Consider the following 27,102-nt stretch of genomic DNA (forward strand, 5'->3'; position numbering starts at 1 on the left):
TAGGTGGATTAACCATGCTAAATTGCCCCTATTGTTCAGGGATGTGTAGCTTGGGCAGGATGCTCAGAGGATTCGTGTGGAGTGGTTCAGCCAAAAAGGGCCCGTTTCCACACTGCAGGGATCCTATATAATAATAAATTCCAAATGCTTGAGTGCCAGATAACAGGCAGTTTACTGTAATTAGTTATCAAATTTTAACTTAAAATAATTGTTTAAATTTTAGTATTAGTATTTAATTTGTCTGAATTAAATAGGATAAAATCTGTCATTATGAGTCCAGTGACATCCCCCATTTTCAGAAAAGGAACTAGGTTTTGAAGAGTCACTGGACTCGAACCGTTAACTCTGGTTTCTCTCTACAGATGCTGCCAAACCTGAGTTTGGAGAACTGGAAACCATTTCACAAGGGTAAGGTATCCCTGCAAATAATAAGTCAGAACTTGTCACAGCACAGGGACAATGGCCTGACCAATTGCCAGCTCAGGGGTTTAAAATGTGCACGTTATCATTTATAATCATTATTCTGTATTATGCCATAATTTTAATTAACAGAGATATCACCCAAATAAATACGCAGAACACTGGGATAATTCTGGGTGATTATTATTATGTAGGTATCATAAGATGGCACCATATGCAGTAGAGGTAGAAGATAATATGTTAAGCACCATTCAGGTAGAGGCTTCTACATTACATTTTCAGTAGCATATTAACATTTGACATCTGAAGAAGTATGCTACATGTTTGATGCAACAGTCAACTGTGGCTGATGTAGCTGCCATCATACAAATGGAACCAATTCAGGTTGCATATTTGAGTACAGCATGAATTGCACTACATTACGAAAAAGAAAGTACCGATACAGAAGCAATCAATCCTGTCCTATAACAAACCATGTGACGCGTTTATAAAAGCAGATATCGGCCACTGTGAGAAAGGTAAAAAGTTGCTGGAAATCCACAGAAGAAAAACAGAGTTATGCAGGCAAAAGGAAGACATTAGGGAAAACTTAACAGGATCAAAAGCCAAAAAAAACTAGGGAATTCAGCTACAATTTCAACAAATATCTACCAGATGAGTAAGGCAAGGAGGGATGATATTCAGACCGGACATGACTTCAGGAGAAAATCACAACCCTTTGATTAATTACACCAAAATTTTCTCAGTCAGAGACAGGTGATTGCAATTTTCCGCCAGGCAGGTTATTAGAATCCAGAATTTTATTTTGGAGACACGTTTGTCCAATATAGTCTGTTCTGCTACAATTCAGTGTTCCTGTGCAACATCATTTTATAGAAAAATTGCACTATGGAAATATTGGGGCTTACAGGTAAGGGCAAGCCACCAAAAGAAAAATAACAAAAAAAGAAATTTAGAAAGCAGAGCCACAAAATTTAAAAAAAAAATCCAACAGATTCTTACTCAAGCTACACAGAAACTGGTGCAGGGTAAAAAGATTAGAGAGAAGTACATGATTGATCAAAGACTGGTGGGAGGGAAATGCGTTCCGATTCATGGGACAATGGGGAAAGATTGCTGTGCCATTGGGACAGGCCTCATTTGAGCCATGATGTGATTAGTCTCCTGGCAAATAATTTTATTTGGGATGATATGTAAGGTTTTCAACTAACCAGTGGTAGGGCAGCTAGTGATCAAAAGTGATTTTAAAAAAAAAAGAAAGAGAGCAACGGGCCAGGGTAGTGAAGAGTTTAACCAATGATCAACATGTGCAAGAAAGGTGCAATATCTGCATAAATTAGAACTGAAATAAGTAACAATGATAAAATATCAAAGCTCACAGTCGTTTACCAAGTGTGTTCAGCATTTGTAACAAGATTAATGAGTTGATAGAACAAATAGGAGTAAATGAATTGATAGCAATGCAGTGACATTGCAGGGTGAACAAGACTTGGAACTCAACATACTTTGTACAACTGGGGGGGGGGGGGGGGGGGGTAGTGGTGATCAGTTCAGTGATGGGAAATTATGTAGATGCAATAGATTGTGATTTGGTATCAGTTTGGATAGAAATAAAGTGATAGGAAGGCAACTATGCAACAGGCGAGAGTCTTCATTAGATCCCAGAAGAGTTGCCACACTCTACATAAAATATAAAAATCAGGGGGAAAACAAACTGGGGCATGCAAGAAGGATACAACTATTGTGCTTAATTTTAATCTGCATTTTGACAACACAAATCTGATAGGCAAGCAACATGGAAGACAAATTTGTAGAATACATCAGGCATTGCTTCTTAGACCAGTACACTGCACACTCAAACCAGGAATGGGCCATTTTTAGAGATAATGGGAACTGCAGGTGCTGGAGAATTCCAAGATAATAAAATGTGAGGCTGGATGAACACAGCAGGCCAAGCAGCATCTCAGGAGCACAAAAACTGACGTTTCGGGCCTAGACCCTTCATCAGAGAGGGGGATGGGGAGAGGGAACTGGAATAAATAGGGAGAGAGGGGGAGGCAGACCGAAGATGGAGAGTAAAGAAGATAGGTGGAGAGAGTGTAGGTGGGGAGGTAGGGAGGGGATAGGTCAGTCCAGGGAAGACGGACAGGTCAAGGAGGTGGGATGAGGTTAGTAGGTAGCTGGGGGTGCGGCTTGGGGTGGGAGGAAGGGATGGGTGAGAGGAAGAACCGGTTAGGGAGGCAGAGACAGGTTGGACTGGTTTTGGGATGCAGTGGGTGGGGGAAAGAGCTGGGCTGGTTGTGTGGTGCAGTGGGGGGAGGGGACGAACTGGGCTGGTTTTGGGATGCAGCAGGGGAAGGGGAGATTTTGAAACTGGTGAAGTCCACATTGATACCATATGGCTGCAGGGTTCCCAGGCGGAATATGAGTTGCTGTTCCTGCAACCTTCGGGTGGCATCATTGTGGCACTGCAGGAGGCCCATGATGGACATGTCATCTAGAGAATGGGAGGAGGAGGAGTGGAAATGGTTTGCGACTGGGAGGTGCAGTTGTTTGTTGCGAACTGAGCGGAGGTGTTCTGCAAAGCGGTCCCCAAGCCTCCGCTTGGTTTCCCCAATGTAGAGGAAGCCGCACCGGGTACAGTGGATGCAGTATACCACATTAAGCAGAGGTTCACCTGCACATCTGCCAATGTGGAATGTCATCTTGGGGCCTGGGATGGGGGTGAGGGAGGAGGTGTGAGGACAAGTGTAGCATTTCCTGCGGTTGCAGGGGAAGGTGCCGGGTGTGGTGGGGTTGGAGGGCAGTGTGGAGCGAACAAGGCAGTCACGGAGAGAGTGGTCACTCCGGAAAGCAGACAGGGGTGGGGATGGAAAAATGTCTTGGGTGGTGGGGTCGGATTGTAAATGGCGGAAGTGTCGGAGGATAATGCGTTGTATCCGGAGGTTGGTAGGGTGGTGTGTGAGAACGAGGGGGATCCTCTTGGGGCGGTTGTGGCGGGGGTGGGGTGTGAGGGATGTGTTGCGGGAAATACGGGAGACGCGGTCAAGGGCGTTCTCGATCACTGTGGGGGGAAAGTTGTGGTCCTTAAAGAACTTGGACATCTGGGATGTGCGGGAGTGGAATGTCTTATCATGGGAGCAGATGCGGCGGAGGAATTGGGAATAGGGGATGGAATTTTTGCAGGAGGGTGGGTGGGAGGAGGTGTATTCTAGGTAGCTGTGGGAGTCGGTGGGCTTGAAATGGACATCAGTTACAAGCTGGTTGCCTGAGATGGAGACTGAGAGGTCCAGGAAGGTGAGGGATGTGTATCAATGGTAATATGGTATCAATGTGGACTTCACCAGTTTCAAAATCTCCCCTTCCCCTACTGCATCCCTAAACCAGCCCAGTTCATCCCCTCCCCCCACTGCACCACACAACCAGCCCAGCTCTTGCCCCCCACCCACTGCATCCCAAAACCAGTCCAACCTGTCTCTGCCTCCCTAACCGGTTCTTCCTCTCACCCATCCCTTCCTCCCACCCCAAGCCGCACCCCCAGCTACCTACTAACCTCATCCCACCTCCTTGACCTGTCCGTCTTCCGTGGACTGACCTGTCCCCTCCCCACCTGCACTCTCTCCACCCATGGGCCATTTTTAATCTGGTAGCGAGTTAGGATTGAACAATTTCATAATTAAGAAATTTCTAGGAGATAGTGATTGCAACATAGTTAGACAAAAAAAAAACTAAATTCACTAAGGGAGAGCAACTAGAGTCTCAAACCAGCATTCTCATTTTAAAGATGTATGAGGAAGTTGTCTAAAGTGGACGAGAAGGACAGTCTGAGGAAAAGGTCAGTAAAAGAGCAGCAGATATTTTATAACGATCAGCAAAACTTTATTCTGGTCAAGAAGAAAGATAAACCATCCATTGCTATTGGTGCTCAGAAACTATCCAAATCAAAAGCTGAGACATAGAAAGTGATGAAAACCAGTAGCAGAGCAGAGGACTGGGATCCTTTCTTCTTTGATCCACACTCCAATTTTCCTTTTTGGTCTTAAATCTTTGAATGTTGTCATCTTCTAAATCTGAACCCAACCCTCTAGTTATGGACTTCTGCCCTTCATAACTCAATGCAAAACCCTGAAAGTCATCAAATTCTTGTTATAAAAAACATGATGGACCATCACATCTGCAACAACTCTGATCAGCACTTTACTTACAATTTTGTTTAAAACCCAGAAGTGCTATCCCACACAACTGAGCGCCTTCCCACCAAAGTCACTGCTGAACCATCAGGAAAGAACCGGTGTATCCAGCCAAGCATTTACAAGCAAAGGCCATTATGGGCAATGCAAACAATTAAAAAAGAAGTGAAGAGGGTGGGTAGACAGAGCAGGAAGGGACTAAACTAAAATGGAGTTGGAGGGGAACTAATAGTACATACTTCACAGTGCCCATTTTTCTCTAAAGGCATCAAGAGCGCTGATAGATGTGGAAGAACAATTAAAGCATCAAGAGCAATTAGATGTAGGAAGTAGCTAAAGCTTAGAATTAGAGGTTGGAAATTTGGGAAAATTAGATCAAGTAAGAGATAGGCAACAATTTGTCGCATATATGTAGAAAGCTCAGAACTGCTGATTCAATGTTTCAAAGCTTATTCATCAGCAACTACAAGTTGTGGAAATATGAAACATGGCATTTCATGAGACCTGCTTTAAGAGGAGGTGATAAACTGTCCAGGCTTATCTGCTTGTAACAACTCAATTTATAATGGCATGTATAAGCATTGCCTTGTTTTCATACTCAGACTACGGAGCTGACCTTTTGTCAGCGTTGGCTCCCTGTGATATCACAAATAAAACATGTTTACCTCGAAGTCTAAAGCTCTGGAATGCGACTAAATTAATATCTTCAACACTGCGTGATCGTCGCCAAGGACACCCAGGAATTAACATAACTGCAGAAGAGGGGCAGACTGAGTCAGAAAATTTCAAATTATTAACCTACTGTTTAACTGACCACCAGCCACCCTACCACTAATTAATTTATAGCTTTATGCATGCCCCATGTAAAAAGGATCCTCATACCTTCTCCCAGCAATCCTTCAGTGTTCCTTTTCAATGAACAGTCTAATTCCCCCTTGAATGCATGGATTGAGTCTGCGACCTCCTCTCTCAGGCAGCACATTCACGCAGTGAATGCTTACAGTCTTGAAAGGCTTTTCTCATAATGCCTTTGCTTCTTTTGCCAGTTACTTTGAATCTGTATTTTGAATTCTTCACTTTTCATGAGGAGGAACAGTTTCTCTCTACCTACCTTACCCAGACCCACCATGGATTTTGAATACTACCACCATCAGATGTCCAACAAGCATTCTCTTCCAAGAATTGAACAGCCATTGTATACTGCTTCTCAATTTCATTATCTTCTCTGCATTAAGCTTAATATATCACTAGTTCGCCCAGTCTATCATGTCCATGTCTTTTTGAAGTTGGCACTAACTTTTGGGCTAACATGATTGAAATCCCTAGCAACCTTTGAGAAGATGGCAAACTGCCTTTTGAACTGTTCTAGTCCATTTGCTACTCTCACAATGCTATCAGGGAACAAAGTCCAGAATTTTGACCCAGCGATAGATTTCCACATCAGAATAGTGCAATAGAATGGAGGGAAGCTTGCAGGTGGTGGTCCCACGTATCAGCTTCCCTAGTCTTTCTGGATGGGTCATGAATTTGGAAGCTGCTGTCTGCTGTCTCAGGAGCTTTGGTGTGCTTCCCCTAATTTACAATACCTGCAAATTTCATCTCATCCACAATTTTTTTGGTTTAAAATTGTGCTCTTTACTTCAAGATCTACTTCATTAACATCCATCCAGAAAAGCAACAGTCTGAACACTGGATAAGCTGACTAAGATCATTCCCTCCAGCCACAAAACACACTCATTAACTATCACTTTTTACTTCCAGTCAGTCAACTTAATATCAGTTTACTATTGCTCATCATTCCACGAGCTCTCTATTTTGACTTGTGTGGCATTGCATCGAGAACCTTGTGATCATTGATATACATCACATTAACAGTAATGCCCTCAACCATCTGTCAAAAAAAAAAGCCCAGCAAATTAGTCAAACACAATTTGAGTAAATCCAAGGGTCTAGGCCCGAAACGTCAGATTTTGTGCTCCTGAGATGCTGCTTGGCCTGCTGTGTTCAACCAGCTTCACACTTTGTTATCTTGGGCACTCCAGCATCTGCAGTTCCCATTATCTCGAGTAAATCCATGCCACATTTAAATATTAATCCTTTCTTAAATTGCTGTTTCTCTAATTCTCCCCAACAGGAAAGTAAATTGGTGCAAATGGTGCATTAGCAGTCCTCGTTCTGTAGCTGCTTACAGGGTACTTCTCCCCATGATTCTGCAATGTCCCTCCTCTGTGCTCCACCTCAGGTGAGATTGCCCACGTTTGAGAGGACGGCCTCATGTCCTATCACAGCCAATAATAGTAACTTTTCTACCACCACTTATGATCCTTTCTTGGTTCCTCACCAAGATGCTAACCTTATCGAAGGACACACACTCAGCTTCTATGTATGGTAATGGCACACCATACCACCAGGCTGAATTGTTTGATGGCCAGTTTTATGTCCACCTTTCTTTCAGTCTTCAAGGCCTCACACTCAGATTCCCTTACTGAATCATTTGCCTCACCACATATTTTTCACTCCCCACTTCATCATCCTTTCTCATATCTCATTCTTTCATCTGTTATACTTAGGTGAAGTAAATTTGAGCATTTTGCATATATTTACTAGAGACATATAAAATGCAAGCAGCTGGAGTGGTCATATAATATGTGGTCATGTAATGCCAAAAATAACTCCTTTCATCAACTTGAGCTCAACACTGTTGTTGGAACTTTGATCTCTAAGCCAGCAGGGGATGGGGAATGAATAAACAGGATCAAGCAAAATCAGTCACTCAGCATATGCTGTACACGCACCATAACAATTTGCCTTTCATAGTTCACACTTCTCACTCAACAAACAGCACAAAAACATAGTTATTTATCTCATACCAGTTTTGTAATTTTGCTTTGTATATCGTGGAGCACTCAGCTTATGAGAGCCTCCGTGGAAAAACTTTTCAAGTTTACCTTTAAATTGACTAAGGGGATGTACATCTCCCTGAATATGAAAGGGAAGCTTTTGCAGAGTGTTATTTCAGGGCATTTCTTTCAGTAGGTACCCGACAGAACTGAACTATCTAATTAACAAAGAAAAACATTTTTGGCAATCACATGTAATTTCAATTTCTTTGTTGAAGTATTGGTATTCTAGTGTTGTACTATGTGTAAGTTTGTCAAAGTTTAGTATTAGCAACTCCTGTCCTAGAATGCTCACCTGTCCAATGAAGAACTTTCATCACCTTCACTATCTTCCACGTCAGCCGCATTGTCTTGTAATGTAACGTCAACCTGTGGGAACTTATTTTCCTGGCCGAAATGTTGGTCTCGTGCATATTCTGTTTCCTGGTATTTCAACTGTGATCTTTTAAATGATAACATCTCCAGCTGAGCAGACACTGAAACTTCCATTTCTTGATCACCAGTGACCAAGGCAGGAACAGCAGATGCAATGTCACACTCCTGAGAAGTACTGATCTCACTTGATTTAACAGCATTCAAATTCCCTTGAGACACAGGTGTTACTGGATTTACACAAACGAGCACATTACCATTAATTTCACTTGCAGTGCTCTGTAGGGTTGGAACACCAAGCTCATGCTGAACTGTAGAATTTTTCTGCTTTATCACACAAACTTCAGGAACTGCCGTCAGGGATACAATTTTACACGCTTGATTGCATAATTCTGCTGCTGGCAGCTCGTGTTGTGTGGCAGCCAAATCATCATTGCTTTCCAACAATAAATTGCCCTCTGAGACCACTGTCCGCTCAGTGATTCCTGTCTGTTGAGAGGGTTGAACGTCTCTATCTCCTCTTTGGTCTGTCATACTTCGTCAAAAATCGAAACTGAAAAAGGAAACAAAAGAAAAATGACTCAGAATGCAAACGAGCAACACAAGTAGAAAGAAACAAAAATTAAAAAGTAGACCACGTAGCCAATCCAAGCCTGCTCACTTATTCAATACAACCATAGCTAATTTTCTACCTCAACTCAACTTCCCTACCTATTCCCCACAAATGCCTAAACAGATTTTTAAAAAAATTGCAGTTATATATTGGTTCTCAAACATTTAATGTCAGATCAGTCAGTTAAAACGTTGTCTTTATACAACACTTAAATTTTAGAAAAAAACTTTCCAAGCATAGAACCACAAAAGAAATTATGACAGAAGATACACGTTAGGAGATACAGGACAGATAGCCAAAAAGATAGGTTTTAAATAACACCTTAAAAAAGGAAGAAAATGAAGTACAGCCAATGAGATTTAGCCACCTGGGCTCCAGAATTCTAAGGTGATTTCAGGGCAAAATTAGGAGAGGAGAAAAAGTGACATGTAAGGTAGGAGGTTATTATAGATAGTGGGGTCAAAGCCTCAAAAAGGATTTGAAAACAAGAATTTTTTTTTCCCCCAAAATAGATACAACTTGGCCATCAATTAGTTGACACAAGCAAGCAGAGATTGATGAACAGAATCTGATGCTGATTTGGGCTTGGGATATGAGCAGCAGATTCCAAGATGGCCAGGTTTATGGGGGGCAGAATGTAAGAGGCTTACCAGTACAGTCTCAAACTAGGCAAGTCTAGTAGCAAAGGTACAAGGGTGTTTCAGCAGAAGGCTTGAAGCAGAGGTGGTTACAAGCAGTTTTGGCAACAAAAATTTAAAATTGGAAACTCAGCCTGGGATCAAATATGACACAGAGGGCACAAATGTTATGCTTTAACCTTGTAGACAATCGTTATACAGGATGGGCTGAAGGGATAGAAGTTCATGATGACATTCAACAGCTGCATGGGTAAACAGATTGTATAGGATGGGAAATTAATGATGATACTCGACAAGCTGCATGACCTTGAATGAGTCCTGTACCAGTGTTTTCTGCACTAGCCAGCAATTTGTTTCTCTACTTGCTGTTTGTTACACTGTATAAGAGGAGCACGAGAGAGCGCTTTGTTCTAAGCACTGGGCTTTACCTCAGACCAGAACAAAGGCAAATGGTTTCATTGCCCCCTAACTTAACTAGAAGAAATTCTCATATACGGGATATCAGATAAACTGTCTGATAAGCATTTAGAAACAGTGGAGAAGCCAAAAAAGGTGGTGATGAGGTAGAGCTTGGTCTCATCAGCCGACCTGTCAAAATACAGGTTTCAGACTATTTCTGTCAGAAACAGGAAAAAGTTAAGGATAAGTCACCTGAAACACTAAAAGTAATATTTGGAAGAACAAGAGAAGTCATGGATGGCAATTCTCTGGCTATCATTAGCTACCTCAGAATGGAGCTAACTAGACTTGAAGGGGAGAGGTTTTGGCACAATCAACTGTATCAAAGACTACAGACAGTTGAAGAATGATGATATGGAACAACCTGCTTTTGGCAGTCACATTTGCAATTTTACTAATTAGGAGTTCAAATCTTTGGCAAGGTTGAAACTTTGAGGGATTCAAAATTGGATCTCATGGAAAAATGCAACATGCCTTAATGACCACTGCCCAGTGGCTCTGACCTCCATAATCATGAAGTGCTGCGAAAGGCTGGTCATGGCCCACATGAACTCTAGTCTCCCAGTCTACCTTGATCCGTTGCAATTTGCCTACCAATCTAACAAGTCCACAGCAGACATCACTTCTACAGTCCTGCACTCATCCCAGAACACGTGGACAAAGACATCAGACTCCTGCTCACCACACATTAGGGTGGAACAGTGACTGTAGTTAGCATTGCTGCCTCACAGCACCAGGGACCGGGTCTGATTCTATCTATGGGCTACTGTCTGTATGGGGTTTGCACATTTTCTCCAGTCTGCATGGGTTTCTTCCAGGTGTTCCTGTTTCCTCCCACAATCCAAAAGATGCATAGGCTAGGTGGATTGGCCAAGCTAAATTGCCCATAGTGTCCAGAGATATGTGGCTAGGCACAACACTGCTTCCTCAGGCAGCTCAGGAAATTTGGCACGTCAAAGACCTTCAATTTTTATAGATGCACCACAGAAAGCATACTATCTGCAGGCCTGGTACAGCAACTGCTCTGTCCAGGGCTGTAAGAATCTACGGAAGGCTCTGTGCACAGCCCAAGCCAACTTCCCATACAGGGGCTCAACTTACACGTTTTGTTGCAGTGGAAAGGCTGCCAACATCAATACCTTCATACAACCTCTTCCATCAGGCAGAAGATACAGAAGCTTGAACACATCACCAGCAGGTTCAAGAACAACCTCTTCTCTGCTGTTATCTGGCTGATGAGTGGACTCTGACTTCAAAAGAATGCTGATCTTGTTAACATTGATCTTGGCGAGCACACATCCTGCACAACATAACCTGCATGCCTTACTCTATCCAAGTCTTTTTTCAACCTATGATTGCTATGTACTTACTTACAATGACCAGCCTGTCCTGCTCGCAAACAAAGCTTTTTTCAGTTCTTAGGTACACGTGACAATAAATAAATCAAAAATTTAGGAGATGACAACAACTCAGGGAGCTGATTTGATGACCTTCCCAAGGGAAGCAACCCTGGCATGACAGTACAATTTTAATTGGGATAACTGAAGGTTAAGCAGGTTCAACAGATTGCTACCTAAAGAAATGGCAAGTTGGGAACCAAATAGCTGGGCTTTTAGGAATGCATGATAGTTAGTGAAATTCACTGCCATAATATCAAAGATTTAATTAAGCCACAAAAATTCTATTATACAGCGTAACAAAGGTCTTTATAAAACAGCACTCTATCCAACTTGTAAGTAATACTAAGTATTTTCTCAACTTGTTCAGAGACATTATATACTCTGAAGCAGGTATGACTTGAACTTGACTTCATGCTGCAGAGGTAAGAGACACCACCATTATGCTACATGAGCCCTTGTGAGTAACACTATGAAACACAAACAAAACAAACGAACAAACAAACAAACATCGAACCATAGAGCCACAGGTGGAGTAGGTCATTTGACCTTCAAACCTGCAAATTCAATACGATCATGCCATTTGAGTAACTCACTTCTACTTTTCCTCCATACCCTTGATCCCTTTTGCAACAATGGTTATGTCCAGCGCCACCCCTCCCTTGAATGTCTAATTCACTGGTACCAACATCTTTCTGTGGTAGAGAATTCCATAGGTTCACAACTAAGCGAAGAAATTCTTCCTCTGGAGATATATAGCATGGAAACAGACCCTTTGGACCAAATCGTCCATGCCAAATATCCAAAGTTAATCTAGTCTAGTTTGCCAGCATTTGGCCCATATTCCTCCAAACGCTTCCTATTCATATATCCATCCAGATGCCTTTTAAATGTTGTAACTGTACCAGCCTCCACCACTTCCTCTGGCAGTTCATTCCATACAGGCACCACCCTGTGTGAAAAAGTTGCCCCTTAGGTCCCTTTTAAATCTGTTGCCTCTCACTTCAAACCTATGCCCTCTAAGTTTTGAACTTCACTATCCCGTGGAAAAGTTTTTGTCTATTCACCCTATCCATGCCAATCATATTTTAACCAACCTTTGCCAGGTCAACCCTCAGCCTGAAACTCTCCAGGGAAAATAGCCCCAGCTTATTCAGCCTCTCCCCACAGCTCAAATCCTCCAATCCTGGCAACATGCTTATAAATCTTTTCAAAACCCTTTCAAGTTTCACAACATCCATCCTATCGCAGGGAGACCAGAACTAAATGCAGAACTCCAAAAAGTAGCCTAACCAAAGTCCTGTACAGCCACAACATGGCCTTCCAACTCCTATACTTGATTCACTGACCAATAAAGACAAACTTACCAAATGGCTTCTTCACAATCACATCTACTTGCGAGTTTGGATGTTTGCACCTCCAATAACACTCAAAGCTCATCACCATCTACAACAAAACAACCTGCTTTATTTGTACCCCATTCACCACTAACGTGCAATGACCTTTGCAGGAGACACCATAGCAACTCAGCAAGGCTCTATCCAAAGCAGCTTACAAACACCCACATCTACCAAACAGAAGAATAACAACAGATACAAACACAACCATCTGCTAGTTCACCTCCCAAGTTACACTGTATCCTGGGTTGGAACTAAAGCACCATTCCTTCCTTTAGTGAGTCAAAAATCTGCAATACCTGTCCTGCCAGCATTGTAGGCACTCGTACATCACACAGATTGCAGTCAGTTAACAGGTGGCTCACCACTTCTCAACAGCTATAAGGATGGACACCAAATGCTGGACTTGCCTCAGATCCTGTGATAAAAAGTTGAAGATTTCCATTGCCCTTTTCACAACATCCAGATGTTAAAACATTGTACAACTTTTTAAGGCATAGTAATGTAGAAAATAAAGCAGTCAATGTATAATGCAAACAGCAATAGGTTAGTGACAAGATAAATTTGTGTGAGGGACTACAATACCGTATAAACTCACTCTTATTTGAAATAGTGCTGGGAATTTTTTTTACATCCACTCAGATGTCAAACATTCTACCAAAAGACAACACCTCAAAATGACAGCCTTGCTCAATTCCGGAGTACATCAGCTTGAATTTTTGCGCACACACACACACGTGGATTAGGGCTAAATCTGGAACCTTGTGGTTTACAGGAAAATTATACCAACCCCTCCTATCCCCTCCGACACCCCAAAACAAAACGATGACCTCGGCAAATGGATTTACTACAACATGGAAAATAGTTTGCACTGCTGTTTTAGTCAGTAACTTGGTTAGGGTGAAGTGCCTCCCTGAGGAGTCGAACAAAGCACAACTTCTGTAACAACGATTTGAAGTTAGTTATCCAAAAGGAGAAATTACGAATTAAATATCTTGCAATTACCACAACACATTGCTTCGCCTGTGCATTTAAAAAAAACACAGCAGCCACGTGTCTTCAAAGGTGCTTCTTGGTGCTCAGTAAAAATAAAAGTAAACCGTTACGAAATTTGAGGATTTGACTGAATAGTTGTCCGGCTTAATATAAAGGCATGGAACGGCGCAAAATAAATCAGGCTTAGTTAATATTACCAAAGAGTCTACGAAAATCACCACCAACGCGCTCACACTACTGCTCCAGAAACAAACGTCGTCGCATCTTATGACAAAGTATCGCCGTCGCGGATTAATGACATCACCGATACAGAGCCAGTATCTGCCTATCATTTTGCGGCAGTGGCTCAATGTGAAAGCTGAAACAGGTATGTTATGCTGTTCTCTAAATACAGCCACAATCGTGAAAATCGCCTTCGCCTCGAAAAATAAGACAAAAAAGGAGAATATTACACACGGTAATGCCGCAAAGTCCAAACTAAATTGTGACAAACGATCAATGTTAAATCGTGGAAGTTAAATCCGTACGCAAATATCAACTGTTACAACCTGCCTAATTTTAAACAATATAGCCATATCGGCCTTAGTTTTTGGGTGGGCTATATGATTTCTTTTCACTCTATTGTGCACATTAAATGTCTCTCTTGGTTGGCAGTTGTGTTGTTTTACATCTTGTGATCTTGATGTGCAATTAACATTTTGAACGCTGAAATTAATTTTCAAATGAAAGTGTCATCTGTGTTGCTGTTAAGTATGTATAATGACATACTGGGAACTGCAGACTATTGCCAAATAAAAATCTGCAATCCTAATCTCACCATTGTGAGGTTTGTGTGATTCACATTTCAGTGTCATGTGTTAATTGTTAAATGTCTTCACCTGAAAGTGCCAAGTAGATGACTAAATATCTCACATGCAAGTCTTCTATCGATTCAATTCACCCCACATGATGTCAAGAAATCATTGAAGGCCCTAGATACTGCAAACGTGTGCAGTAGTACCAACTGAGCTAGACAAGCATTATAATGGCTTTTGCCTGACAAGGTGGAAAATCTATGCCTGTCCACAAAAAAGGACAGAAATTACTCCCTGGTCAGCCACCTCTTAATCATGAGCAGAGGTGCAATCAACAGTGCTCTCAAGCCTTGCTATCTCACACAAAAATAACATCACTGTTGCTCAATTGAGGTCCTGTCAGTGTTGCCCTGCGATTGACCTTATTACATGTTTGGTCCAAACATGTTCAAGACTGCAGGAGGACATGGCAAGAGCAGGTCTACCTGAAAATGAGGTATCAGTTTGTTGAAGCTACGATGCTTGTGTGCCAAACAGCAGGAGCACTTCTCAACAGATTGCCTAGTCAATCCCACAACCGACAGATTAGATATTTGTGGTAAAGTCCTGCCGCAGGTAGTCGCAGATAGTGGTGGGCTGTTAACCAACTAACAGGAGGAGCAGCTTCAACAAATATCCTTATCCTCATAATGGGAGTGCCCAGCACTTCAGTGCAAAACACCAGGCTAAAGCATTTGTATCCACCTTCAGTGAAACTGCTAAGTTTATGAACCATCTCAAACTCTTCCTGAAGCCCCCAGCACCATAGATGCCGATGCTCAATGAGTTTGATTCATCCCATAGCAGTGATAACAGACGCTGGATATTACAAAGGCTATGAGACCTAACAAAATTCCATCAAGTATACTGAACTCATGCTAAAGAACAGACTGTGCCCCTAAATAGGCTGATCCAGTACACCCACAAGAATGCCATCAATGAGATGCCCTGTCCACAAAAAGCAGGACTAATTTGACCTGGTCAGTTAGCATCGTGTCAATCTACTCTGGATTATCTGCAAAGTTATGGAAGGAATCATTGAAAATTATCAAGTGGTGTATGTAAGAGAATAACCTGCTCACTAATGTTCTGTTTGAGTTCCTCCAGTTCTACATGTAATTGAATAAACTGGCATTGGGAGGAAGACCATATTAGTGGTTTTAGCAGACTTGAAAGTGGACAAATGCCCAGTCACAAATGAGACATATTCCAGGGTATTGTGGGAGATAAAGTAGGAGATTGCAGGGGAACAGACATGAATATTCAAACCATCTGTGGCCACAGCAATGGTGCTAGAGCAGAGCTAATGTGTGCCATTATTCAAGAACTGCAGCATGGATAAACCAAGAAACTACAAGCTGTTGAGTGTAACATCAAGGTTAGGAAAACTACTGAGAAAAAAAATTCAGAGGAACACAAGTAATCTCAATTTAGAGGAGCAAGGATTAATTGAGGATTGTCATAATGGCTATTGGAAAAGTAGAGTCACCAGACCTAAAATGCTAACTCTGATTTTCCTTCACAGATGCTACCAGACCTGCTGAGCTTTTCAGGCAACTTCTGGTTTTGTTCCTGATTTACAACATCTGCAGTCCTTTCGGTGATGATTGTCGGCTGTTTTTGTGACTGCAGGTTTATGTCCAGTGCCATGATTAGTGATGGGTTCCGTTCTGTTTGTTTTGAACAGACGAACAATACAAATAAATAAATGTAAAAGTACAGCACAGGAACAAGCTCTTCAGCCCTCTAAGCCTGTGACAACCATCATGCCCTAACTAATCTAAAAACAAACCTGCCATTTTTTGATCCGTACTTTTCTATTCCATCCGTATTCATGTGCCCATCTAGGTGCCTCTTAAATGTCTTCAATGTGCCCACTTCCACCACTGTTGCAAAGCATGCTGAAGGGCGAACAGACAGAGATTGTGATACATATTGGTGCGAATGACTTAGGTAGGAAGATGAATGAGGTTCTGAAAGCAGAATTTAGAGAACTGGGAAATTAGTTAAAGAACAGGACCCAAAACATAGTAATTTCTGGATTATTTCTGGTATTACATATGAATGTGTATAGGAAAAAGAGGTTAATCCAGATGAATGCATGGCTGGAGGATGTAGCATGGAGAGTTTTAGATTTCTAGGACAATGGCACTGCTTCTCAAGGTAATGGGCTCTGTTCAAGATAGACAGGTTGCACCTGAACCGAATGAGGCCAGCATCTTTCCAAGGAGATTTGCTAGTGCTGTTGGGGCAGGTTTAAGCGAATAAAATGGGTGGGATCCAGACAGAACATTCAGTAGGGGAAGATGAACAGCCAAAATTAGAAACCATACATGTGAGTCAGAAAGTCATAGAAATCATAGACCAGTTTAAGTCACAAGTGAGTTTGGCAAGGCTAGGTGAATTTATCTGAATGCTAGAAGTCTGACAAACAAGACAGGTGTGTTGAGGGCACAAAATAAAACATGTAGGTATGATGTCATTGCTGACACTGAGACCTGGTTGAAAGAGTGGCAGGACTGGCAGCTCAATGTGCCAGGATACAGGGTCTTTAAGTAAGGGGGATTTAGGTAAGAGAAAAGGAGATATTCCAGTTTTGATGAGGGAATCAATTACAACAGGAAGGATGACATTTTAGAAGGCTTTTCATAAGAAACCGTATGTAGAAACTAAAAGCCAAAAAGGAGCAATCACATTGCTGGGAGTATACTCTGGACACCCAACAGTCCAAGAGAAGTAGAAGAGCAGATGTATGAAAATTTCCTCCTTGATGGAGGAATCAATGATCAGAGGGCATCGCTTTAAGGTAGGGGCAGAAGGTTGAAACAAAGAACAAGGAAGAGTACAACACATTAACAGACCGTTTGGACCACCAAGCCTGCACTGGAACACAATGCCTTTCTAATCTAGAAATCTCTTGCCTCTATGTAGTCCACATCCCTCTATTCCCTACCTATTTGTGTATCTGTCAAGATGCCTTTTAAACATTTGTATTGTATCTGCTTCCACACCTTCTCTGCAGCATATACTAGATACTTACCACCTTTTGTACAAAAACTTGCTTCTCATATCTCCTTTAAACTTTCTCCTTTGTACCTTAGTCATACAGCATGGAAACAGACCCTTTGGTCCAAACAGACCATGCTGAGCATAATTCCAAACTGAACTAGTCCCACTAGCCTGGCCCTGGCCCATATCTCTCCAAATATTTCCTATTAATGTACTTACCCAAATGTCATTTAAACATTGTCATTGTACTTATATCCACCACTTCCTCTGGAAGTTCATGCCACATGCAAACCACCCTCTGTGGAAAAATATGTATTTGTTCTTGATAGGCAGCATTGCTTTTTCCAAGGGAGGTCAATAAATACTAGAATCCCTGCTGTGTTGAAGCAGGCCATTCAGCAAAAAGCTTTTTGACCCAGAAGATGGTGGGATTCTGGAACTCACTGCCTGTAAGTATGATAGAAGCAGACACCTTCATAGTATTTAAGACATATTTAGATGTGCAAATGCGATGTCAAGTCATACAAGGCTGTAAGCCAAGTGCCGCAAAATGGGATTAGACTAGTTAGCTGGTTATTTTTGACAGGCATGTAGGCGATTGGCAGAAGGGCCCTTTTCTGCACTGTATATCTCATAGAATAGAATATCATAGAATTATAGAATTCCTACAGTGTGGAAACAATGCGGAATCTTAAAGACTACGTGAAATTCTCGGGCTATAAGAAGTACAGGATTTCAGAAGAAACTTGGCGTTGTGTATCCATAGATGTTAAAGACGGCAGAACAACTAGATAACATTTGTCTTTATTAAGCAGAACATTGGATACAAGACAATAGCTAATTCGGAAGTACAAGACCTCATTACTGTTTGCAGAATATTTTCAGGATATTTGCAGTATCCAGAGCCTTCAGCCATTTCTTGATTTGACATGAATGAATCGAATCGTCTTTTAATTGGTATGTAAGGTGCTGACTACTCCAAGAAGAGGCCAAGTTGTATTATTTACTCACAGTTTGGGTTGAAAACTGTTGAAAATACCGTAATCTTCTCCTTTGCACTCATGAGCTGGGGCCCCCATTAATGAGAACTTGTGGAGCCTTCTCGAACTAATTGCATTATTGTTCACCACCATTCATAACATTTTGTGGCAGGGTTGCAGAGCTTTAGAACATAGAACATAGAACAGTACAGCACAGAACAGGCCCTTCAGCCCACAATGTTGTGCCAACCATTGATCCTCATGTATGCACCCTCAAATTTCTGTGACCATATACATGTCCAGCAGTCTCTTAAATGACCCCAATGACCTTGCTTCCACAACTGCTGCTGGCAATGCATTCCATGCTCTCACAACTCTCTGCGTAAAGAACCTGCCTCTGACATCCCCTCTATACTTTCCACCAACCAGCTTAAAACTATGACCCCTCGTGCTAGCCATTTCCGCCCTGGGAAATAGTCTCTGGCTATCAACTCTATCTATGCCTCTCATTATCTTGTATACCTTTGATCCAATCAATTGGGTGTGGGATCACTTGAATTCTATTGGCAGTTGTTTTTGTGATTTAAATAGTCCTGTGGTATCACTTCAACAGATCTACCTCATATTTTTGGTATGCTTTGTGCTGCTTTTGGCATGCCCTCCTGCATTCTTCATAGAATTATATTTATTCCTTGATTGATAATGTCCTTTCTGTTTAAGGGATACGCTGAGCCATTATATTATTGCTTACAGATTGAATATAATTCTGCTGCTGCTAATGACCCGCAGTACATTGTATATGCTCACGCTCAAGCTAGATCGGCTCAGAATCCATCTCAGTCAGCACCGTGCTGGTGCCCAATAACACAGTGCTATACAACTGTGCAGTTAACACTAACCTATACAGTCATGGATTACCCATAATGGTGACATTGCATTGGCAATTTTACTGTCTGCTGGGATGTTTCCAAAATCTGAGGAACTTAAGAAGATTTTTTTCATCAATTTATTCCTGGGATATAAATATGTAAAATACAGAATATCCTTTATTTTCTGTCACTGGCAGGCCATTATTTATTGCCCATTCTGATTACAACCAATGCAACCTCCATCTCTGTACAACCTGTAGGTCACAATGCCATAGGTGAAAAAAGACATTGAAAAGTAGAGACATTCAGTCTCAGCCATTACAGGAATTGAACACGCACTGTTGGTGTCATTCTGTAACACTAACTAACACGAGAAAATGCTTATACCTTGCCAGACCTGGTTTTAACTGCAGCCGACTTTAGTGAAAAAAATGCGAAACTCAGCAGCCAGCCACGTATCCGTTTGCCGAATTAATGTCCAGGCCCTCAATCTCTCAACTTACTAGCTCTCGTTCCCCATGCTTCTGGAATCACAGTGCTAAATACCAAAGTAGAATGCCCTGTCAAAACTACACGCTATTGAATTGGCCTCTGTTCCATGTATCAGTAGAAGCCTTCTGTGCGTACACTGACAAGTCAACCCCTACTGACCAAATGGAAAGTTTTAGTAAGTCTCGACACAGCTGCCACCATTCACCTGCTTGCTCACCACTGACTCTCACTTTGAAAGCAATGACTTATCAATGTTAAAGTTAAATGCTCATGCCAAACTTGATTAGATTTCGTAACAGAATTAAGCACTTGAAACACTTAGAATTTGCTCATTCTCCAAATTCTTGAGTCGTAGTTATGCTCTGTCATTAGCCAACATTCTACTTTTACCTGGCTTCCTGCCTCACAGTGTCTCCATAAAGGCTGGTAAAATTCAGGTGAATATTCCAAAAACAGGAATAAAATATATTTTTATAACCTATTTAGAAAATTATAAAACAATTTTAATGCATTATAACCTCTCCAGTCCAGAATGGTGGATTTTAGGAAATTCTGGATTACTAAATGTTGCTAGAATACCTAACTGCAAATGTGTAAACGGGAAAACATTGCAGATATACTGTTAAAAAGACTTTATGTTTAATATTGCTTGAAAAATTTATGTTTTGCAGAATCTTGTTTCACAAACTTGTTTTGCTCTTAATATTACGAACTTGTCACTGCCAACCTTGATGATTTTTCTTGTCAGTGCCCCTTTAGTCAGTGACTGGGAAGAATATTTCCAATGAATCTCTTGCATTGATTGTTGTTGTTCCCTCCTGTTCGCTGAATCTATGGTCTGAACTCTTTCAAAGCATTTTCAGTCCCAATGCTCTCCAGTGTTGAGTACCTTTTCGAGACTGGCACAGACTCCAATGACTTCTGTACTTCCGGCCACTTCTTACTGTTTTAGACATTTACCCAAATACTACACTAGACTCTTACTTATTTTGGGGTGTAATGATTTGAATTATACTTTGACCACTTACTGCTCACATTCTCACATAACAACTATGCAAGTATAGAAGTAAAATAAAATAATTCACATTTTAACAGCGCATGGACTTTCTAATTCTGAATGCTTTCGCTTAGCAGCTACTGTTATTTTTCCCCTCAAGAACTTCACAATGATAATGGAAAGGATGAAAATATGAAAAATTGCCTAGTAATTTTCATCTTTTGGAGGTTTAATTACAAGTACAATTTCATGTCAGAAAACAGACAAAAAAGGAATTTCAAAATTTTCTTGAACCAGATATTCTTGAGAAAGTTGTGTCTCACTCATATAAAATGTCAAGAAACCCAAGAACATGAATTAGATTAGAATATGTTTTGATTTGAGATAACTAAACCAAATTACACGAAAAGAAACGCACTTTAGAATAACAATCAATCATGCAATAGAGAAAGTGAATGGTGTTGAACACTTTGCTTACATTGATATCAATGCAAGCTACTGTCAATTTGAGCCTGTGGAACGGTCAAGGTACCTCACAGTATTCTCTACTCGCATCAGAGTGCAAAAGGCTCTTTCAGCTCATGATTCAGCCTACATTGCGAGGACTGGTCCATCAGTGATTACATTCTCATCTACGGGCATATGGACCAGTGAACTTGAGGCATACCTAGATGAGTACCTATAATGACTTAGAGAATGTAAACTCATAATGAACAAAGACAAAAATTTGTAAGATTACTGTGTCTCTCTAAGCTCAATATGCTGCAGGCAAAATTTCTGTCTAATATCTGAAATTATCATGATTTTCTGAACTGAAACAGAAGATACAAGTTTCCTGACTTCTACTTAATTTCCCAGTTTCGACATCATCACATAAAATGCAGAGCAGATTTTTTTTTCTTTAACATTTGTCTCTTGGACCTGTCTTATTCTATGGTCAGGTGATCACAGCAACTATTCTAGGTAAATATTTATCCTGTAATTAAACATTTTTAACGGAAAGCCTCTGGAATAGCAATCGAATGACTAAAATTTGATAGTCCATATCATTGAGGATGGAAGCCTTTGGCCTCAGCGTAAGGACAGAGACAGCGGATAAGGAGATAACGATTACAACTCTAATAGCAAGACCAGCAAAAACAGCAACCTCCAGCTGCTGCTGTATAATATCCAAACGGGAAACAGCTGGTGAGCCTCCACTAAGGACACCTGACTTTCACAGGTTTTGCTGTCATTCTTTCCAACCCTCTAAAAGATAGTCCAGGCACCAATTAAGGATATCCCAGACCATCATGACCAAATAGTGTCATTTGCTGGAGCAGTATATTTGCTTAGATGGCAATCCCATCTAAGTGGCTGCCAAGATACAGCTGCTGTAAATTGTTATACCTATGGCTCAATTTAAGGAGCGACTGGAGACCTGTGAGACATCTCCAAATCTTCCATAGTTTTGATGTATAATTCCAGAATCACCAGGATGGTTCCTAGGATGATCAACTTTAGCTATAAAGAAAGGTCAAATAAAATAAGTTTCATATCTTTATATTAAATGAGGATATCCAAGGCAGACCAACCAAGATTCTATTGAATGAAAGGGGCAGGTTTCAGGGGCTGAATGATATAATTCCATGCTTATTTCTAAAATTCTTATCAGCAAACTACAAGTAAAAGCTTTTCCCATAAAGAAAAAAAAACTCCTCATCCTCCTAACGGCATGCAAGTTTATGGTCTTCAGTCAGAAACAATAAACATAATTTGCTGGAAAGGCTCAGCAGGCCTGACAGCATCTGTGGAGAGAAATCAGAGATAATGTTTTGGGTTCAGTGACCCTTAGAATGGTATGCTCGTCAATGTTTGCTCTAACCGTTCAAAACTCTCCCAATGCAAACAAACTACCTTATTCTCTGTCATCACAGCATCGAAGTCAAATCTTAATGACCTATTCCAGATATCCTTGGAACCCCTGCGATACACGCATGCTGGAAAACTCTCAGTTTCCTGCCTCTTTCTAAGCTTGTTGAAATGCACAGGGATGACTGCTGGTAGACAGAGTTACGACTTCCAAACGTTGTTTCCACGTCCTTACCAAATACTCAGACTGATGAAGAATGAAGATATAACATTGTTCACACTTCTTACACTAGGAACCAACAATAACCCTCCTTTTGATAAGACTGCAATCCCCTGACTACTGCGGTGGACATTGCAGCATAATCTGGAACTAAAACAGTGTCTATCCTGGATGCAGAAGAATTGAGGATTGACAGCAATATTCAGATGATGAAAAGTCATTAACATTGAGATAGACAGACATTTAATCATTAAGGACGTCAGGGGATATGAGGAAAAGACAGAAAAATGAATTTGATGGTTACCACATCAATCATGATCTCGTTGGATGGTGGAGCAGGCTCAATAGGCTGAATAGTTTACTTCTGCTCCGACATTTTGTGGTCTTAGGAACAAAATAACTGAGGAAGGAGGAGTCCATTCAACTCCTTGAATCTGTTCTACAACTCGGTGAGATTATGGCTATACTTGACTTTGGTCCATATCTCTTAATACATTTGCTTAACAAAAATGCATCCATCCAATTAAAATTAACAACTAATCTAACATTCATTGCCATTTGTGAAAGAGAGTTCCAAATGTAACCCACCCTTTTGGTGTAGAATTGCTTCCTAACATCTTTCCTGAATGACATAGTAGGAACTACAAATGCTGGAGAATCTGAGATAACAAGGTGTAGAGCTGGATGAACACAGCAGGCCAAGCAGCATCAAAGGAACAGGAAGGGTGACCCTGAAGAAGGGTCTAGGCCTGAAATGTCAGCCTTCCTGCTCGTCTGATGCTGCTTGGCCTGCTGTGCTCATCCAGCTCTACACCTTGTTATCCCATCTTTCTTGAATTGCCTGGTCCGAAGTTTTAGATATTGTCCCCTGGTTCTAGAATCCCCAATCAATTGAATTTTTTATTTGTCTTATAAGGATGACAAGTAGGACAATGTTGAGAATGGCCATCCAATTTAGGATGACTAAACAATGCTTCGTCAAGCACAAGTTGCCTGAGATTGCCTTATTGAAGACTTGATCCAGGGGAAATAATCTCTGTTTGAACTTTGTTTAATAGCCTAATATTCTGTTGGAAATATAGCAAATGGTGCCTGCTTAATGAAAAGGACATGTGCATCTTGCTATTTTTGTGGCCCTTGACTGTTTCTTTGCGACACAAACATCTGGTCATTCTTCTGATTGTACACTTGATATTTTTAGGTTATTCCACTTTCAAGTACCTAAATATTACATGTCCTACCAACCATGAGAGAGAAAATAGCAGCCAATGACAGTGATAGCAGTCACTTGGAAGAACTTCAGGGATTTACACATACATATTAATCAACTAAACCTTCTGAATGATTCAGGACTCAACAGCATCTTAGGTTAGTTAATACATCCACATCAGTGGTGTGACACTTTGATATTTTACTTATAAATTCTCTGCCTGATTCCACCTCTCTCACTAACGCCTGAAGAAGAAATGAGACTCTGAAAGCTTGTGCTTAAAATAAACCCTTTGGACTATAACCTGGTATCATGTGATTTCTGACTTTGTCCTCCCCAGTCCAACACCGGCACCTCCACACCAAGAGATCGTTGAATCTCATGCTATGACAAGGAAGTTATATCCTGAGCATATCACTTAAAGTTACACTGACATGCTGAATTTGTGACATAGCACAGCATCCCTTTTTTTCTCTCTAAAGGTAAAATCTTAACCCAAACATACATCTATTGTTGTACATAGCCATGTGTTGCCAATTCAATAACTGAACAAATAGTTAAAACAGAGTTTATGAGACTATTGTTTCAGTGTTCAATTTAAAGCTTACAAGGTTTGAAACATTGTCCTGATCTGGTGATTATTTACCCATGTGGAGGGGTGCACTTTATTCTCAGTTGCACTTGTTGACAATTTGGTTGTTTTGTTATTGATTGTAGCCATTCAATTTTACTGCCCAATTACTATTATTAAGATGCTCTTCCACACTCTCGTCACGTATAATTGGTGTCCCATATCTGTGGTGATCGATATCTGTGGTGACTTCTGGTCCTTTTCAATGTAGCACCATAATCAATAATGTTTTAATATGACTGGCGTGGAGGGAATGTCATGGTGGTATTGTCAGTGGACTGGTAATCTAAAGAGTCAGGTAATGTTCTTGGGAACTGGGTTGGCAGATGGTTAATTTTGAATCCAATAAAATTCGAGAAGTAAAAGTTTATTGATGACCATGAAGCCATTGTCAAATGTCATAAAAAGCTTTCTGATTCACTGATGTCAATTAGGGGAGGAAAAACTGTTGTTCTTTTCCGGGTCTAACCTACATACGACTCCAGACCACAAAAATGTGGCTGACTCTTAACCACCACCTGAAACAGCAAAGCAAAGCTGTTCAGTGATAATGGGAACTGCAGATGCTGGAGAATCCAAGATAATAAAATGTGAGGCTGGATGAACACAGCAGGCCCAGCAGCATCTCAGGAGCACAAACGCTGACGTTTCGGGCCCAGACCCTTCATCAGAGAGGGGGATGGGGTGAGGGTTCTGGAATAAGTAGGGAGAGAGGGGGAGGCGGACCGAAGATGGAGAGAAAATAAGATAGGTGGAGAGGAGAGTATAGGTGGGGAGGTAGGGAGGGGATAGGTCAGTCCAGGGAAGATGGACAGGTCAAGGAGGTGGGATGAGGTTAGTATGTAGGAGATGGAGGTGCGGCTTGGGGTCGGAGGAAGGAATGGGTGAGAGGAAGAACAGGTTAGGGAGGCAGAGACAGGCTGGGCTGGTTTTGGGATGCAGTGGTGGAGGGGAAGAGCTGGGCTGGTTGTGTGGTGCAGTGGGGGGAGAGGACGAACTGGGCTGGTTCTGGGATGTGGTGGGGGAAGGGGAGATTTTGAAGCTGGTGAAGTCCACATTGATACCATTGAGCTGCAGGGTTCCCAAGCAGAATATGAATTGCTGTTCCTGCAACCTTCGGGTGGCATCATTGTGGCACTGCAGGAGGCCCATGATGGACATGTCATCTAAAGAATGGGAGGGGGAGTGGAAATGGTTCGCGACTGGGAGGTGCAGTTGTTTATTGCGAACTGAGCGGAGGTGTTCTGCAAAGTGGTCCCCAAGCCTGTGCTTGGTTTCCCTAATGTAGAGGAAGCCACACCGGGTACAATGGATACAGTATACCACATTGGCAGATGTGCAGGTGAACCTCTGCTTAATATGGAAAGCCATCTTGGGGCCTGGGATAGGGGTGAGAGAGGAGATGTGGGGGCAAGTGTAGCGGTTGCAGGGGAAGGTGCCGGGTGTGGTGGGGTTGGAGGGCAGTGTGGAGCAAACAAGGGAGTCACGGAGAGAGTGGTCTCTCCGGAAAGCAGACAAGGGTGGGGATGGAAAAATGTCTTGGGTGGTGGGGTTGAATTGTAGATGGCGGAAGTGTCGGAGGATGATGCGTTGTGTCCGGAGGTTGGTGGGGTGGTGTGTGAGAACGAGGGGGATCCTCTTTGGGCGGTTGTGGCGGGGGTGGGGTGTGAGGGATGTGTTGCGGGAAATGCGGGGAACGCAGTCAAGGGCGTTCTCGACCACTGTGGGTGGAAAGTTGCGGTCCTTGAAGAACTTGGACATCTGGGATGTGCGGGAGTGGAATGCCTCATCGTGGGAGTAGATGCGGTGGAGGCGGAGGAACTGGGAATAGGGGATGGAATTTTTGCAGGATGGTGGGTGGGAGGAGGTGTATTCTAGGTAGCTGTGGGAGTCAGTGGGCTTGAAATGGACATCAGTTACAAGCTGGTTGCCTGAGATGGAGACTGAGAGGCTCAGGAAGGTGAGGGATGTGCTGGAGATGGCCCAGGTGAACTGAAGGTTGGGGTGGAAGGTGTTGGTGCAGTGGATGAACTGTTCGAGCTCCTCTGGGGAGCAAGAGGCGGCGCTGATACAGTCATCAATGTACCGGAGGAAGAGGTGGGGTTTGGGGCCTGTGCAGGTGCGGAAGAGGGACTCTTCCACATAACCTACAAAGAGGCAGGCATAGCTGGGGCCCATGCGGGTGCCCATGTCCACCCCCTTTGTAGGAAGTGGGAGGAATCGAAAGAGAAGTTGTTGATGGTGAGGACAAGTTCGGCTAGGCGGATGAGGGTGTCAGTGGAGGGGGACTGGTGAGGCCTGTGGGACAGGAAGAAGCAGAGGGCCTTGAGGCCATCTGAATGCGGAATACAGGTGTATAGGGATTGGACGTCCATGGTGAAAATGAGGTGTTGGGGGCCAGGGAATTGGATGTTCTGGAGGAGGTGGAGGGCGTGGTGGTGTCACGGACATAGGTAGGGAGTTCCTGGACCAAAGGGGAGAAAATGGAGTCCAGATAGGTGGAGATGAGTTCAGTGGGGCAGGAACAGGCTGAGACAATGGGTCGACCAGGTCAGGCGGGTTTGTGGATTTTGGGAAGGAGATAGAAACGGGCCATGCGGGATTGGGGAATAATGAGGTTGGAGGCTG

The 27,102-nt window shown here is 42.2% G+C and overlaps 1 protein-coding gene across 1 annotated transcript in view; it reads right to left on the reverse strand.

Moving 5' to 3' along the window:
- Positions 1-13,664, reverse strand: part of naf1 (nuclear assembly factor 1 homolog (S. cerevisiae)) — a 251,580-nt gene extending 237,916 nt beyond the window's left edge. The window contains exons 1-2 of the mRNA XM_048533337.2: positions 13,580-13,664; positions 7,806-8,435 (exon numbers count right to left, since the gene is read on the reverse strand). Coding sequence (XP_048389294.2) covers positions 7,806-8,416 — 611 coding nt within the window. The 5' untranslated portion in view covers positions 8,417-8,435; positions 13,580-13,664. The remainder of the gene's footprint in view (positions 1-7,805; positions 8,436-13,579) is intronic.
- Positions 13,665-27,102: the final 13,438 nt, after the last annotated feature.

This window comes from Stegostoma tigrinum, chromosome 1, assembly GCF_030684315.1.
Source record: "Stegostoma tigrinum isolate sSteTig4 chromosome 1, sSteTig4.hap1, whole genome shotgun sequence".
In the NCBI taxonomy this organism is placed as follows: domain Eukaryota; kingdom Metazoa; phylum Chordata; class Chondrichthyes; order Orectolobiformes; family Stegostomatidae; genus Stegostoma; species Stegostoma tigrinum.